Raw genomic sequence first — 14,265 nt, 5'->3', positions numbered from 1 at the left:
ATTGTTGGAAAAACCCACTGAGTTCACTGATGTCCTCTAGGGAAGGAAATCTGCCATCCTTACCTGGTATGGCCTACATGTGACTCCGGGCCCACAGCAATGCATTGACTCCAAGCTGCCCTCAGGTAACCAGGGATGTTGGCCAGCCAGCAATGCCCATGGCCCATGGATGAATATAAAAAAATGTTGAATAGGGGAAAGGGAGTGCCCTGGCCAATGTTTACCCGTCACTTAGAAAATGAGCTTGGCTGGTTTCTAATCACATTGTTGTGAACGGGTGTTTGTTGTGTACACATGTAGCTGCTGTCTTTCCTACATTACAACAGTGACTACACTTCCAAAAACGCTCCATTGGCTGTAAAGCACTTGCAGATGACCAGTGGTTGTACTACATAAACACAAGTCTTTTCTGTTCATTCTTGCATTGGATGAGTCATTGTTAAACCCCCTCCCGTTCATTGTAAATGGCCTTTGGCCAATAAAATTGCTTTTCCATTTTGCTGAGCTTTGTATTTTTTTAATTCAATCATGGGGCGTGGTCCAGAATTTATTGCCCATCCCTAATAGCCCTTGAGAAAATGGTGGTGAGCTGCCTCCTTGAAACACTGCGATCCACATGTGTGTTGACCCACAATACCATTAGGGAGGGAATTCCAGCATTTTCATAGAATCATAGAATCCCTAAAGTGCAGAAGGAGGCCATTCGGCCCATTGTGTCGGCATCGACCACACCCCCACCCAGGCCTTATCCCCATAACCCCACAAATTTACCCTGTTAGTTCCCCAAGCATTTAGGGGCAATTTGGCATGGCCGATCCACCTAACCCGCACATCTTTCGACTGTGGGAGAAAACCAGAGCACCTGGAGGAAACCCACGCACATATGGGGAGAACACGCAAACTCCCACACAGGCAGTGACCCAAGCTGGGAATCAAACCGGGTCCCTGGTGCTGTGAGGCAGCAATGCTAACCACTGTGCCACCATCCTGCTATTTTATTCATTGATGGTTCTTCTTTGTTACTGGATTAAACAGATCATTAATTTTCTGGGACTCAGCAGCCTTCAGGTGGGAATTATATACAGCACAATTCTGCAATTTTACCTGGAGCCATTTGATGGAACTTGAAAACCTGGATATTTTTATGTTTCTATCTACATTTTTAGGGTCAGATGAAAAAAGGACTCTGATCATTGAGTCTGTCTGCTGTCTTCTTCGATCTCAGTCACAGAAATCAAACGGCCAATTCCCCCGTTCTCCACTCTCACCAGAATCACATCGAGTTTTCTCTTCAATCATGTTTGCAGTGTTCTCCCCAATGTCCATTCCTGCCCTTTATTACAAGACTGCCTTCAATCATCATTAACTCCGGAAATACCTATCGCACTGTCAATCAGAGCGTGGAAATAGATCAAAGAGATTATCAAGAAGAATTATATCAGTGCAGTAACACTTTAAATAAAAAGAAATACATTTGTCAAAATGCCAACATCTATCATTGTTCAGAAGTTCATAAGATATAGGAACAGAATTGGGACATTTGGCTTATCGAGTCCACTCCACCATTCGATCATGGCTGATATGCTCCTCATCCCTATTTTCCTGCCTTCTCCCCATAATCCTTCAACCAATTACCAATAAAAAAAATCAGTTTGACATAAGAACATAAGAAATAGGAGCAGGAGTAGGCCATCTAGCCCTTCGAGCCTGCCCCGCCATTCAATAAGATCATGGCTGATCTGAAGTGGATCAGTTCCACTTTCCCGCTTTCTCCCCATAACCCTTAATTCCCTTGTTTGTCAAAAACCTATCTACCCGTGGCTTAAATATATTTAGTGAGGCAGCCTCCACCACTTCAACGGGCAGAGAATTCCAGAGATTCACCACCCTTTGAGTGAAGAAGTTCCTCTTCAACTCCGTTCTAACCTGCCCCCCCCCACCTTATCTTGAGGCTGTGCCCCCTAGTCCTACTGTCCTTTCTAAGCAGGAAGAATCTCTCTACCTCTACCCTATCCATCCCCTTCGTTATCTTATCTTGACTCCTTCTTAAATTTACTCACTGTCCCAGCATCCACTGCACTTTGGGGAAGTAAATTCCACAAATTCACAACTCTTTGGGAGAAGTAGTTTCTCCTCAACTCTGTTATAAATTTACTATCCTAAGACTGTGACCTCTTGTCTTAGAATGCCCCACCAGCAGAAGCATCCGTGCCACGTCTCTGTACAAATGCGTTATTGGCTGCCACAACGTGACGTCATTTTTCTGTGTGAGTTTACCACCTCGTTCTATTAACCTTGTTCGAAATGTTGCCTCTGTGCCATCTTACTAGGCCACCGGTCCTGAAAAGCCACTCGCAGAGATCGGCAAGAAGTCAGCTCAGCACAGTTCAAAGCTCCTGAGCGATGCCAATGATTTGAAAAGTAAAACTGCTGGTGAGTAACTTGTCCATTGGAGACATTCAGCGTTAATCTCAGCACTTTGCTCTTGGTGAAAGCCATTGAACTGAATGAAAGGAATGTGTTGCTCAGAATGAATCTGGGAGTGACACTAATTGGACAGCTCCAACAAAGAGAGCTAGCATAGGCACAATGAGATGAATAACTTCTTTCTGGGCTGTATTATTCTACCATTACTGCAGAAATCTGTCTTTTCTGACGAAGCACAGATTGCAAACGCTCTGCAGCAAACCAGAGGACAGTTTTGATGCCTGACAGGATGGGTGGGTAACCCTTGACCTTCCACACTGTGTAAGGTCAGAGAAGTGTTAACTCTTGGGCCCAGCTATTCACTCCCAGGTCAGATGTGCAGAGGTGGGAGAATTCCTGGCCTTTAAAAATGTCCACTGGCAATATTCAAACTTTTATACCCTTTTATGGGCTCAGTCTTGGCAGCACAGTGGCACAGTGATTAGTACTGCTGCATCACTGCGCCAGGGTACAGTTCCCGGTTTTGGTCACTGCATGTTCTCCCCATGTTTATGTGGATTTCCTCCCGCATTCCAAAAGATGTGCTGGTTAGGTGCATTGACCATGCTAAATTTTCCCTCAGTGTACCCAAACAGGTACAGGAGTGTGGCGACTAGGGAACTTTCACAGTAACTTCATTACAGTGTTAATGTAAGCCTACTTGTGACACTAATAAATAATGTTAATCTTAACTTATAACATAAAAGGTGATTGATTAATTTTCACTTGAACAGGGCAAAACCTTATCTTTATCACCCTGGTCTGAATATTGTAAATTCGCTTGATTTGATTTGGTTTGATTTATTATTGTCACATGTATTGGGATACGGTGAAAAGTATTGTTTCTTGTGCATGATACAGACAAAAAAGAAACAACAGCAGGAGTAGACACCTGGGGATCCTCCATTCAGGAGGGGATTATTCAGTGGTAAGGGGAGGGCTGCGGATAGAGGATTGGATAAGCCAGGGAGAGGCCTGGTAGGCCAGGGAGAAGGCCTGGCAGGCCAGGGAGAGGTCTGGTGAGCCTGGGAGAGATCAGCAGGCTGGGGAGAGGTCGGGTGGGGGCCGGGGAAAGGCCTGGCAAGTCGGGGAGAGGTCTGCAGGCCAGGGAGAGGCCTAGCAGCCTGGGGAAAGGCCGGGGAGAGGCCTGGCAGACCAGGGAGAGGTCTGGCAGGCTGGAGAGAGGTGTGACAGGCCGGGGAGAGGCCTGGCAGGCCGGAGTGAGATCTGTCTGCAGGGGAGAGGCCTGGCAGGCCGGGAGGGAGGCCTGGCAAGTCAGGGTGAAGTCTGTGGGCTGGCGAGAGACCTGGCAGGCCGGGGTAAGGTCTGGCAGGCCAGGGAGAGGTCTGTAGACTGGGTTTTGGACAAGCTTGTTTTAGAGATGCAGAAAAGATTTACAAGAATAGTTCCAAGGATGTGATACTTCAGATATATGGATAGATTGGAGAAATTGTGGTCGTCCTTCTTCGAAATGAGTAGTTTGAGAGGAGATATGACTACAGTATTCAAAATCATAGGAGCCTCAGGAGAGCTAGATTACTCTCACAGAGGTTCACATGGATATAACACACTGATTGGCCTCTTTCTGTACTGTAACCCTGACTCGATGAAGTTTTCTCTGGGTTGTTGCCCTGGGTGTAGTGTCTGAACACCTTTCTCGGTTTTGTTAATTGTTCAGGGCTTGTGAATCAGCTGAATGGACTGAAGGAGAAAGTTGATCAGATTCGGAAAAGCGCACGTAACGTGAGCGGACAGCTGGGTGAGCCATTACAGATACTGGCAGCATTGCCAAATGGTAAGTCATGTAGATACCTCAAACATACCAAAAAGAAACGTGAACGTCAATTGTCAATGAGATGAAATGATCCCGTGATGGGTTTTCCCATGTCTCGCCGTCGGGCTTCATAGAATCATAACATTCCTCAAGAGAGTTCATTACACTTTCCTGATCGTCTGGATACTGTTCATCAATGGGTGGATACACTTGGGGAAATGTTTGCGCAGCACGGTAGCACAGTGGTTAGCACTGCTGCCTCACAGCGCCAGGCACCTGGATTCAACTCCCAGCTTGGGTCACTGACTGTGTGGAGTTTCCACGTTCTCCTTGTGTCTGCGTGGGTTCCTCTGGGTGCTCCGGTTTCCTCCCACAATTCAAAGATGTGCGGGTTGGGTTGATTGGCCTTGAGAAATTGCCCCTTCATGTCAGGGCGACTAGCTAGGGTAAATGCTTGGGGTTATGGGGAAAGGGCCTGGGTGGGATTGTGGTCAGGGCAGGTTCGATGGGCCAAATGGCTCCCTTCTGCAATGTACGGATTCTATGATTCTTGACTCGGCATGATTTTCCTCTCTGTTTTGCGTCCTCTGATTGGAAGTGCACAATGACGGTAGTGGCCCTGCCTTCATATAGCTCCTTTAAAAGTCCCAAGGCAGTTCATAGGAGCCTTAGCAAACAAAATTTGACACAAACCAGTAAGGAGCTAAGACCATAGAACCCTACAGTGCAGAAAGAGGTTCTTCGGCCCATCGAGTCTGCACCGACCACAATCCCACCAAAGCCCTACCCCCATATCCCTACATATTTTACCCACCAATCCTTCTAACCTAAGCATCTCAGGACACTAAGGGGCAATTTTAGCATGGCCAATCCACTTAACCCGCACATCTTTGGACCGTGGGAGGAAACCGGAGCACCTGGAAGAAACCCACGCAGGCACGAGCAGAACGTGCAAACTCTACACAGACAGTGACCCGAGCTGGGAATCGAAACCAGGTCCCTGGAGCTGTGAAGCAGCAGTACTAACCACTGTGCTACTTTGCTGAAATCTTGCTGCTGTTTACGCTGACGAGACTTAGAAACAGAAAGGAGAGGATCAGGAGGAGGCCATTTGGCCCTTCGAGCATGCTCTGCCATTCATCATGATCATGGCTAATCATCCAACTCAGTGGCCTAACCCTACTTTCTCCCCATAACCTTTGATCCCATTTGTCCCAAGTGCTATATCCAGTCGCCTCTTGAATACATTCAATGTTTTGGCATGAAGTCTTGCCGATGGCCCACCCCACCACAAGTTTCCTGGTGGCAAGGGATGCGTTCAATGGGAAACCCTGTTGCCAATGGTGGGACCATAAGAACCCGCCATCGGGGAGTGGTGTGCCACCTCCCACTGCCGCGAAACACAACATGGAGGGGGAGGAAAATCCCTCCAGTTCTAAGGAGTGCCTTAAAGATGGAGAGGTGGAGAGGTTTAAGGAGAGAAATCCAGCTCCTTGGGCGAAGGCAGGTGTCGGCAGAGCCACCAGTGGTGGCGCCAAGGAAATGGAGGATGGACAAGAGGCCAGAATTGGAGCTGCACAGGGATCTTCAAGGGCCCCAGGGATGGAGGAGGTTTCACGGTCAGAGAGGGAAGAGGCAATTTGAAAATTGGAGGTATGATTATGCTTCTCAAGGGAAGGAAAATTTCCATTTTATGATGTGCTGGTTAGGTGCATTGACCCAAACAGGCGCCAGAGTGTGGCGACTTGGGAAATTTCACAGTAACTTCATTGCAGTGTTAATGTAAGCCTACTTTGACTAACAGATAATAAATAAACTTTACTCTGTCGCAGGTACAGCTGCGAGACTCCACCAGGCCCGAGCTCGTGCGATCGCAGCCAACCTGACGGCTGCTGCTGCTCTTGTCAAAATTCAGCAGTTCAGCCAACAGCTGCTGGCCACATCTGGCGCCTTCGGAAAGGTCAATAAAACCGTCAGAGAAACAAATGACCTCATCAACGAGTCGGCAAAGACAGGTAAGCTTGCAATGGGCAATTGATTAAAGGTCATTTTTGACAAATGCACTCATTTTGCGTGACTGGACACGCACAGCATTACAACAAACAAACACACTGTTAATCTAAGAATTCAAAATCGCACTGTCAGATTTTCTGCTGCTTTAACTATCCTCGCTATTTGACCCCAGAATAATGGGTGTCTCGCCTCCAGACTTAAGGTAAAGAATAAAGTTTATTTATTAGTCACAAGTGAGGCTTACATTAACCCTGCAATGAAGTTACTGTGAAAATCCCCTGATCGCCACAGTCCAGCACGTCTTCCAGAACGTGGGAGGAAACTGGAGCACCTGGAGGAAACCCACGCAGACATGGGGAGAACGTGCAGACTCCACACAGACAGTGACCCAAGCCGGGAATCGAACCCGGGTCTCTGGCGCTATGAAGCAGCAGTGCTAACCACCGTATCATCAGGCCGCCCCGGGTCTAAAGCTACATACAGCAGCGTGTCGAAGGTTCTGTCCCACCTTTATTTAAATTTCTGTCCCTTTCCCCCTCCCTTTCAGCCGCAGCTGCTGGGAAAAAAGTGCAAGAAGTGGAGATTCAGGCTAGTTACCTGCTGGACAGATTGAAGCCACTGAAAGTGCTGGAGGACAACCTGAACAGAAACCTATCGGAGATAAAGGAGTTGATTAATCAGGCTCGCAAGCAAGCTGCCTCCGTAAGTGCAGAGTCAGTGAGCAGTCGGGACGGATCTGTTTAGTTCCCCTGTGGCCATGCTGGCCTCCAGGGAATCGGGTGCTGTGAGGAGACAGTGGGCAGTTGGCGTCGAGGCCAGTGATCAGCCCGAGGCTGTTGCCTGGCGGAACAGGCTCAAAGGACCATGTGGTCTACTCTCACCTGTACTTCCACCCCCGCAGAACGCAGCTGAGGCCAAAACATTGTGAGATTTCAAGAAGAAATTATATATAGCTCTTGGGTATGGGGTATGGGTGTGGGAGGAAGAGGATATCAGGATATTGAATTGATGATCAGCTATGATCAAAGTGAATGGCGAAGCAGCCTCCAAGGGCCAAATGGCCTTCTCCTGCTTCTAGTTTCTATGTTCCTTTGGGTTTTTTTGTCTGTACTTTCTTCGTGCAGCTAGCCGCACCCTGTCCCACCCCCCCAATTCAATCTTCGCGATTGCCTTCAAACTTTCCCTCATACGGGGTTTTTAAAACCCTCAAATAGCACCACCTGAGTTCTGCTTGTTCGTTTGCCTCCTCGGTTTGCTTTTGGCATTCTGCGCCGTGAGCCTTTCTCACTGAGAGCTCTTAAAAAGAATATATTTAAAGACTGCTAACCTGTATTCAGTAAGAGATGGCTATCAATCCCTGAAGGGAGAAAATGGCAGGTGAAAGTTTTAATTCGAGATCCCAGCAGCCAGTTTGATTTGCTGGGGACATTGGGCAGGCTGTAATGTTGCACAGCCTGCTGAAGCGGCAGGCAGTGTGTGGACTGGGGGAGGTGTGGAGGGTACGAGTGGATGGGGGCACAGGGATGACAGAGTGGGTGGGTGCACAGGGATGGCAGAGTGGGCAGGGGCACAGGGATGGCAGAGTGGGTGGGTGCACAGGGATGGCAGAGTGGGTGGGTGCACAGGGATGGCAGAGTGGGTGGGTGCACAGGGATGGCAGAGTGGGTAAAGAATTCTGGGGAGGGGAACCTGATGGGCGTTTGGAGGGTGGGAGGCTGGGTTTGCAAGCACACAGTGATCAGCAATGGGATAGAGTACTCAGTCGGAGTGGGTGTAGAAGTAGCAGCTCGCACATGGAGCTGGAGTATATTTGTGGAGCAGGGTACCACGTCCCATGAAGAGATTTTGACTGATTTAGGAGCCGATGGAGTGAATCCTTTTGAAGGGAAGTTGGTAGGTGTTGGGTTGGTGATAGAGATGATTTCCTCCGTCCTTGAGGAGGCTTTCCAAAGTAATCCTGTTTTTGTCCTTTCCCCAGATTAAAGTGGCAGTGTCGGCCGATCGAGATTGTATCCGTGCCTACCAGCCAGCCTTATTAAGCAGCAATTACAACACACTGGCACTGAATGTGAAAACCACTGAACCAGATAACCTGCTGTTCTATCTCAGCAGCAGCACCAGTGTGAGTAACCAGTTTGTGGATCCAAAGAACCGGTACTGACCCAACCGAGGGTGACAATGTTACAATCAAATTATTAAACTAACAGACCAGCAGGGATTTCCACCCTATGAACCTCGCCCGCTCCAGTTCCATGGCGGGCAAGTTGGTAGAGTGCCAACCCTTGTATCAGCGTTAACAAATTGCAATTATGAAGCTTTTTACAAAATTAAAGCCATACAACCCCAGTATCAATGTAAAGAAAACGTACCCCTTTGATGGGTTGGTTGTTTCCCAAAGAGGAGATTTTTAACCCAGATTAATTTTGCAGATCACTATTTGCAGGTGTTAAGATGTCTGCCGTGGGCACAATGAGGGATTTTATGCTTCCTCACTAGTGGATTTAAAGATGGAGTGGGGGGGGTGCGTAAACACCAACAGGTGGCCTTCCCGCCCCTTCCCCATCCACCTTTGGCATGTAGATAGGTTGATGGGGAGTGGCTCATCCACCCTTAGGTTCATTGAGGCCTTTAAGTAGCTAGGTACTATACCTTTAAGTGCCTCATCCCACTGTTGCCTGTACCTTACCCACAGCAGGGAGGGTCAATGCCATGCAGCCATTTCAGCAGCTTTAGATGTATGATTTGGTGATGGGCAGGGATGGAGCCTCCTTTGGGCATCCACTTGACCCATCGGAGACACGCCTCTCCACCAGCTCATCCCCCGCTCCCAACCCCTTTCACATCCCTCCACCCTATATCCCACACTTTAACCCTTCTCACTGGTCTCTTAAACCATCCCTCACACCTCTCTTCGAGACCCCTGAACCCAGCCTTACCTAGGGCCCTCAGTGTGGTGGGGCTGCCAGTAGTCCCACCAATTGCCAGTGCTCCTGCTACCACTAAACCAACTGCAGAGCCACCAGCACAGTGTATCAGGACTTGGCCCCTTTTTGAGCTAAAGACTAGCGTTTCCTCTGAGGAAGACATTTCACTTTTGTTTCCCAATGTGAGCTTTTGAACAAATCTCACATCATCACCCTGGTTCAGCCTTAAACAAAGAGGTTGCACAGTGGTTAGCACTGCTGCCCCGCAACATCAAGGGCCAGGGTTCAATTCCAGTGTTGGGTCACTATGTGTCTGGAGTTTGCACGTTCTCCCTGTGTCTGCATGGGTTTTGTCTGGGTGCTCCTGTTTCCTCCCACAAAGATGTGCTAGTTATGTTGATTGACCATGCGAAATTACCCTTAATGTCAGGGGTCTAGATAAGGGAAATACAAAAGGTTATGGGAATGGGGCCTGGGTGGGATTGTGGTTGGTGCAGACTCGATGGGCCACATGGCCTCCTTCTATACTATGGAGATTTTATGATTCTATAATTGCAGTGTCGGAGAACTGGAAATGGTAAGTTCTTGGACTAAAAGTACTCTGCGGTCTGGGAATCATTGCTCTGGTAAAGTCAGGGGAGAATTACACCAGATTTTAACCTTGCTGTATTTAACAGGGCAGTGTTCCACTTCCTTCAGCTGGCATTCCTTACGTTTTGAAAGTTTAATAAAGGATTTGTCATCATACCTTGTTCTATACTATTTGTTAATTTAGATCATTTTCTTGAATTATTTGGAGAACTGCAAAGATCTGGGAAATTCTGTGCTGTTTCTTGAGATTACTTTCTAACCAAGTGTTATCGTGGCGCTGACAAATGTAACAGTTAATTTTTCAGATTATGCTTGAACATCCCTTTAGAACAAAATATTAAGTTGCACGATATGGAAATGTTGGCGTTGAACTGGAGTGGGCACAGTAAGAAGTCACAGTAAGAAGGTTAAGATCCGGTGTAATTCTCCCCTGACTTTATCAGAGCAATGATTCCCAGATTGCAGAGTACTTTTAGTCCAAGAACTTATCATTTCCAGTTCTCCCACACTGCAATTATAGAATCATAAAATCTCCATAGTGTAGAAGGAGGCCATTTGGCCCATCGAGTCTGCACCAACCACAATCTGACCCAGACCCCATTCCCATAACCTTTTGTATTTACCTTATCTAGTCCCTGACATTAAGGGCAATTTCGCATGGTCAATCAACATAACTAGCACATCTTTGTGGGAGGAAACCGGAGCACCCAGACAAAACCCATGCAGACACGGGGAGAAAGTCCAACAGGTTTATTTGGAATCAGGAGCTTTTGGAGCACCACGTCTTCATCAGGTGAGTAGACAGGTAGGTTTCACAAACACGGCATATATAGACAGGGACACAATTGCATGATAATGTGGAATGCGAGTCTTTTCAGATAATCAAGTCTTTACAGGTACAGACAGTATGAGTGGAGAGAGGAATAATCACAGGTTGAAGATGTGTTCATTGTCGCAAGCCAGGGCAGATAGCGTTCAGCCTCCGATCCTCAGGTAAGCATTTTCCAATGTAGAATCGCTGAGCAGAAACTGATCGACAAGTTCTGCACACACGAGGATGTCCTCAACCGGGATCTTGGGTTCATGTCACACTATCTGTAACCCTCACCAGTTGGCCTGGGCTTGCAAAAATCTCATGAACTGTCCTGGCTTGAGACAATTCGCATCTCTTTAACCTGTGCCTAACCCTCTCTCCACTCACACTGTCTGGACCTGCAAAGACTTAACTAGCTGTAAAGACTCGCATTCCAACCATTATCTTGCAATTGAGTCTGTGTTTATATATGCTCTATTTGTGAACCCACTCACCTGATAAAGGAGCAGAGCTCCAAAAGCTCATGATTCTAAATAAACCTGTTGGTCTTTTACCTGGTGTTGTGAGACTTCTTACTAAGTTGCCTGGTTAGAGTTAGATCCCCACAGTTAACACTGCATCTGACTAAGATGGCATCAGGCATGGTTTGGTTGTTATTACAGATGAATAACTTGTGTAAAATCTCTGGTCATTCCACAGACTGAATTCTTGGCTCTGGAGATGCGACGTGGCAGAGTCGCCTTTTTGTGGGACGTGGGCTCTGGATCAACGCGATTAGAGTATCCTGATCTTCAGATTAACAATAACAAGTGGTACAGGATTCATGCTGCCAGGCAAGTGGACAATCCCACAATGTACACATTTCTGACAAGAAGTATCAGCCTTCTTTTGATTACGTGGAGCAATTTGAAATTGGTGTGAGCACAGTACCACACAGGAGAGGGAGTAGGCTACAAAGCCTGCCGAGCTTGTTCACCATTCAATACAATCATGGCTGAACTACAGTTTCAATCCCTCTTTCCCGCCCGCTTCCTGTATCCTTTATTCCCTGAGATACCAAAAATCTGTCTATCCCAACCCTAAATATATTCAGTGATGGAAAATCCACCACCCACTGGGGTATAGAATTCCAAAGATTCACAACCCTTCGAGTGAAGTAATCTCCCCTCATCTCAGTCCTAAATAAATGACCCATTATTCTGAAGGTATGCCCCCCTCGTGTTTTAGCCAGGGGAAACAACCTCTCAGTGTCTGCCCTATTGAGCCCCTTAAGAATCTGGTATATTTCAATGAGATCGCATCTCATTCTTCCGGGGACTATAGATTCAATTTACTCAACCCTTCATCATATGACTGACCTCTTATTCCAAGCACTAATCTAGTGAATCTTTGCTACGTGGCTTCCAATGCAAGTATTTTCTTACTTAAATATTCATAAGTTCATAAGATACAGGAGCAGAATTGGACCATTTGCCCATTGAGTCCACTCCGCCATTAGATCATTGCTGATATGCTCCTCATCCCCATTTTCCTGCTTTCTCCCTTTCAACCCATTACCAATTAAAAATCTGTCTAACTCCTCCTTAAACGTGCTCACTGTTTCAGCATCCACCATACTTTGGGGTAGCGAATTCCAAGATTCACAACCCTTTGGGAGAAGTTAGTTTCTCCTCAACTTTATTTTAAATTTGCTACTCCTTATCCTAAAACTATGACCTCTCGTCCTAGAATGCCCCACAATAGGAAGCATCCACTCCACGTCTACTCTATCCATACCTTTATCATCTTGTTTACCTCAATTTGATCTCCCCTCATTCTTCTAAATTCCAGAGTATAGGCCTAAACTGTTCAATCTCTCTTCAGACAACAAATCCCACATCTCTGGAATCAATCTAGTGAACCTCCTCTGATCTGCCTCCAATGCCAATACACCTTTCCTCAAATACGGGAACCAAAACTGTACACAATGGAAAACAAAACCACAGGCAGTATTCCAGGTGTGGTCTCATGAAGCCTTGTACAATTGTAGCAAGACTTCCTTATTCTTGTACTCAAATCCCCTTGCAATAAAGGCCAACGTGCCATAATTGCTAATTTCTTACCATGCTAACTTTCTTTATGTAAATACACCCAAGTTCTCCAAACAGCAACATTTTTTTCAAGCATTTTTGTTTAATTTCTGTTTTTTCTATTCTTATGACAAACGTGAATAACCTCACACTTCCCACATTGCCCTCCACTTGCCACCTTGTTTCCCACTCACTGAGCCTGACTATCTCTTTGGAGCCACTTTGTGTCCTCCTCACAGCTTGCATTCCACCCAGCTCTTCAATGTTCACAAGTCTAGATACATCAGTCTTTGTCTCTTCATCTAATTCATTAATATAGATTGTAAATAGCTGAGTCCCCAACACTGATCCTTGTGGTAATCCACTATTTACAGCTCAGCAACAGCCAGCTCCTCACTGTGCCACAAGACCTCCATATCCTACTGATTACGCACTGAAAAAAGCTCTTAATTGATTTTTCAAACACAATTTTCCCAACATAAAACCACGTCGACATCTTCTATTCATGATATGATTTTCTAAATGCATTGTTAAGACTCCCTTAATATTAGATTCCAGTCCTTTCCCAGTGATTGATGTCAGGCAAACTGGTCTATAATTCCCTGTCATCTCCCTCCCTCCTTTCTTGAACAGCGGTGTTAGATTCACTAACTTCCAATCTGCCGGGATTCTCCTGGAAACGAGGGAATGTCAGAAAGTCGCAGATAGTGCAACAAATGTTAACTGGCTTTTACTTGGTAGGTTTGGACGTAAGGGCACCTTATCTGTTGAAGAGATTGGATCTTCTAGTTTAGACAAGCCAGTAGTAAAGACGGCCACATCCCCTGGAATCGCCACTGTCCTGGATGTGAATAACTCAACCCGAGTGTTTGTCGGAGGGATCTTGAGGAAAGTTAAGGTGAGTTGGATTGTTTCTGATTTGTGCTGCTTTTTCCTGCATCAGCATCTAAACACTAATTCCTTGGAATAACGCCATCCCTTTGTACTCAGAAAGTGCCAGCTGTGAAGGTGACCCAATTCAGAGGTTGCATGGGTGAAGCATTCCTGGATGGGAAATCCATTGGCTTGTGGAACTACCAAGAGCGAGAAGGGAGTTGCAAAGGATGCTTTGCGAGGTAAAACTGACCCTATTTCCCTTTGTTGAGAAAATTATTTCCTTTATGATGACTTTTCCCCCCTCCACCCTGAATAGAATCACAAAGGCTAGAGGATGGAAGGAGACCATTTGATTTTTGATTCGATTTGATTTATTATTATCACATCTATGAGAATACAGTGAAAAGTATTGTTTCTTGCACACTATACAGGCAAGACTTACTGTTCATAGAGTACCTGTGGAGAAGGAAAGGAGAGAGTACAGAATGTAGTGTTACAGTCATAGCCTGCATGTGGAGAAAGATCAACTTAATGCAAGGTAGGTACATTCAAAAGCCTGATGGTAGCGGGGAAGAAGCTGTTTTCGAGTTGGTTGGTACGCGACCTCAGACTTTTGTATCTTTTTTCCAAAGGAATAAGGTGGAAGAGAGAATGTTCGAGGTGTGCAGGGTCCTTGATTATACTGGCTGCTTTTCTGAGGCAGCGGGAAGTGTGGACGGAATCAGTGGATGGGATCCA

At 46.4% G+C, this 14,265-nt stretch overlaps 1 protein-coding gene across 1 annotated transcript in view; it reads left to right on the top strand.

Annotated features, from left to right (window-relative positions):
* Window positions 1–14,265, top strand: part of lama1 (laminin, alpha 1) — a 314,737-nt gene that overhangs the window by 249,057 nt on the left and 51,415 nt on the right. Inside the window, exons 41-48 of the mRNA XM_080194636.1 lie at window positions 2,331–2,433; window positions 4,145–4,261; window positions 6,073–6,255; window positions 6,801–6,955; window positions 8,232–8,375; window positions 11,282–11,415; window positions 13,393–13,549; window positions 13,642–13,766. Coding sequence (XP_080050762.1) covers window positions 2,331–2,433; window positions 4,145–4,261; window positions 6,073–6,255; window positions 6,801–6,955; window positions 8,232–8,375; window positions 11,282–11,415; window positions 13,393–13,549; window positions 13,642–13,766 — 1,118 coding nt within the window. The remainder of the gene's footprint in view (window positions 1–2,330; window positions 2,434–4,144; window positions 4,262–6,072; window positions 6,256–6,800; window positions 6,956–8,231; window positions 8,376–11,281; window positions 11,416–13,392; window positions 13,550–13,641; window positions 13,767–14,265) is intronic.

This window comes from Carcharhinus amblyrhynchos, chromosome 8 (assembly GCF_965287045.1).
Source record: "Carcharhinus amblyrhynchos chromosome 8, sCarAmb.v2.hapA, whole genome shotgun sequence".
In the NCBI taxonomy this organism is placed as follows: domain Eukaryota; kingdom Metazoa; phylum Chordata; class Chondrichthyes; order Carcharhiniformes; family Carcharhinidae; genus Carcharhinus; species Carcharhinus amblyrhynchos.
The sequence above is the reverse complement of the archived record's forward strand: the minus strand, read 5'-3'. Positions and strand labels throughout refer to the sequence as shown.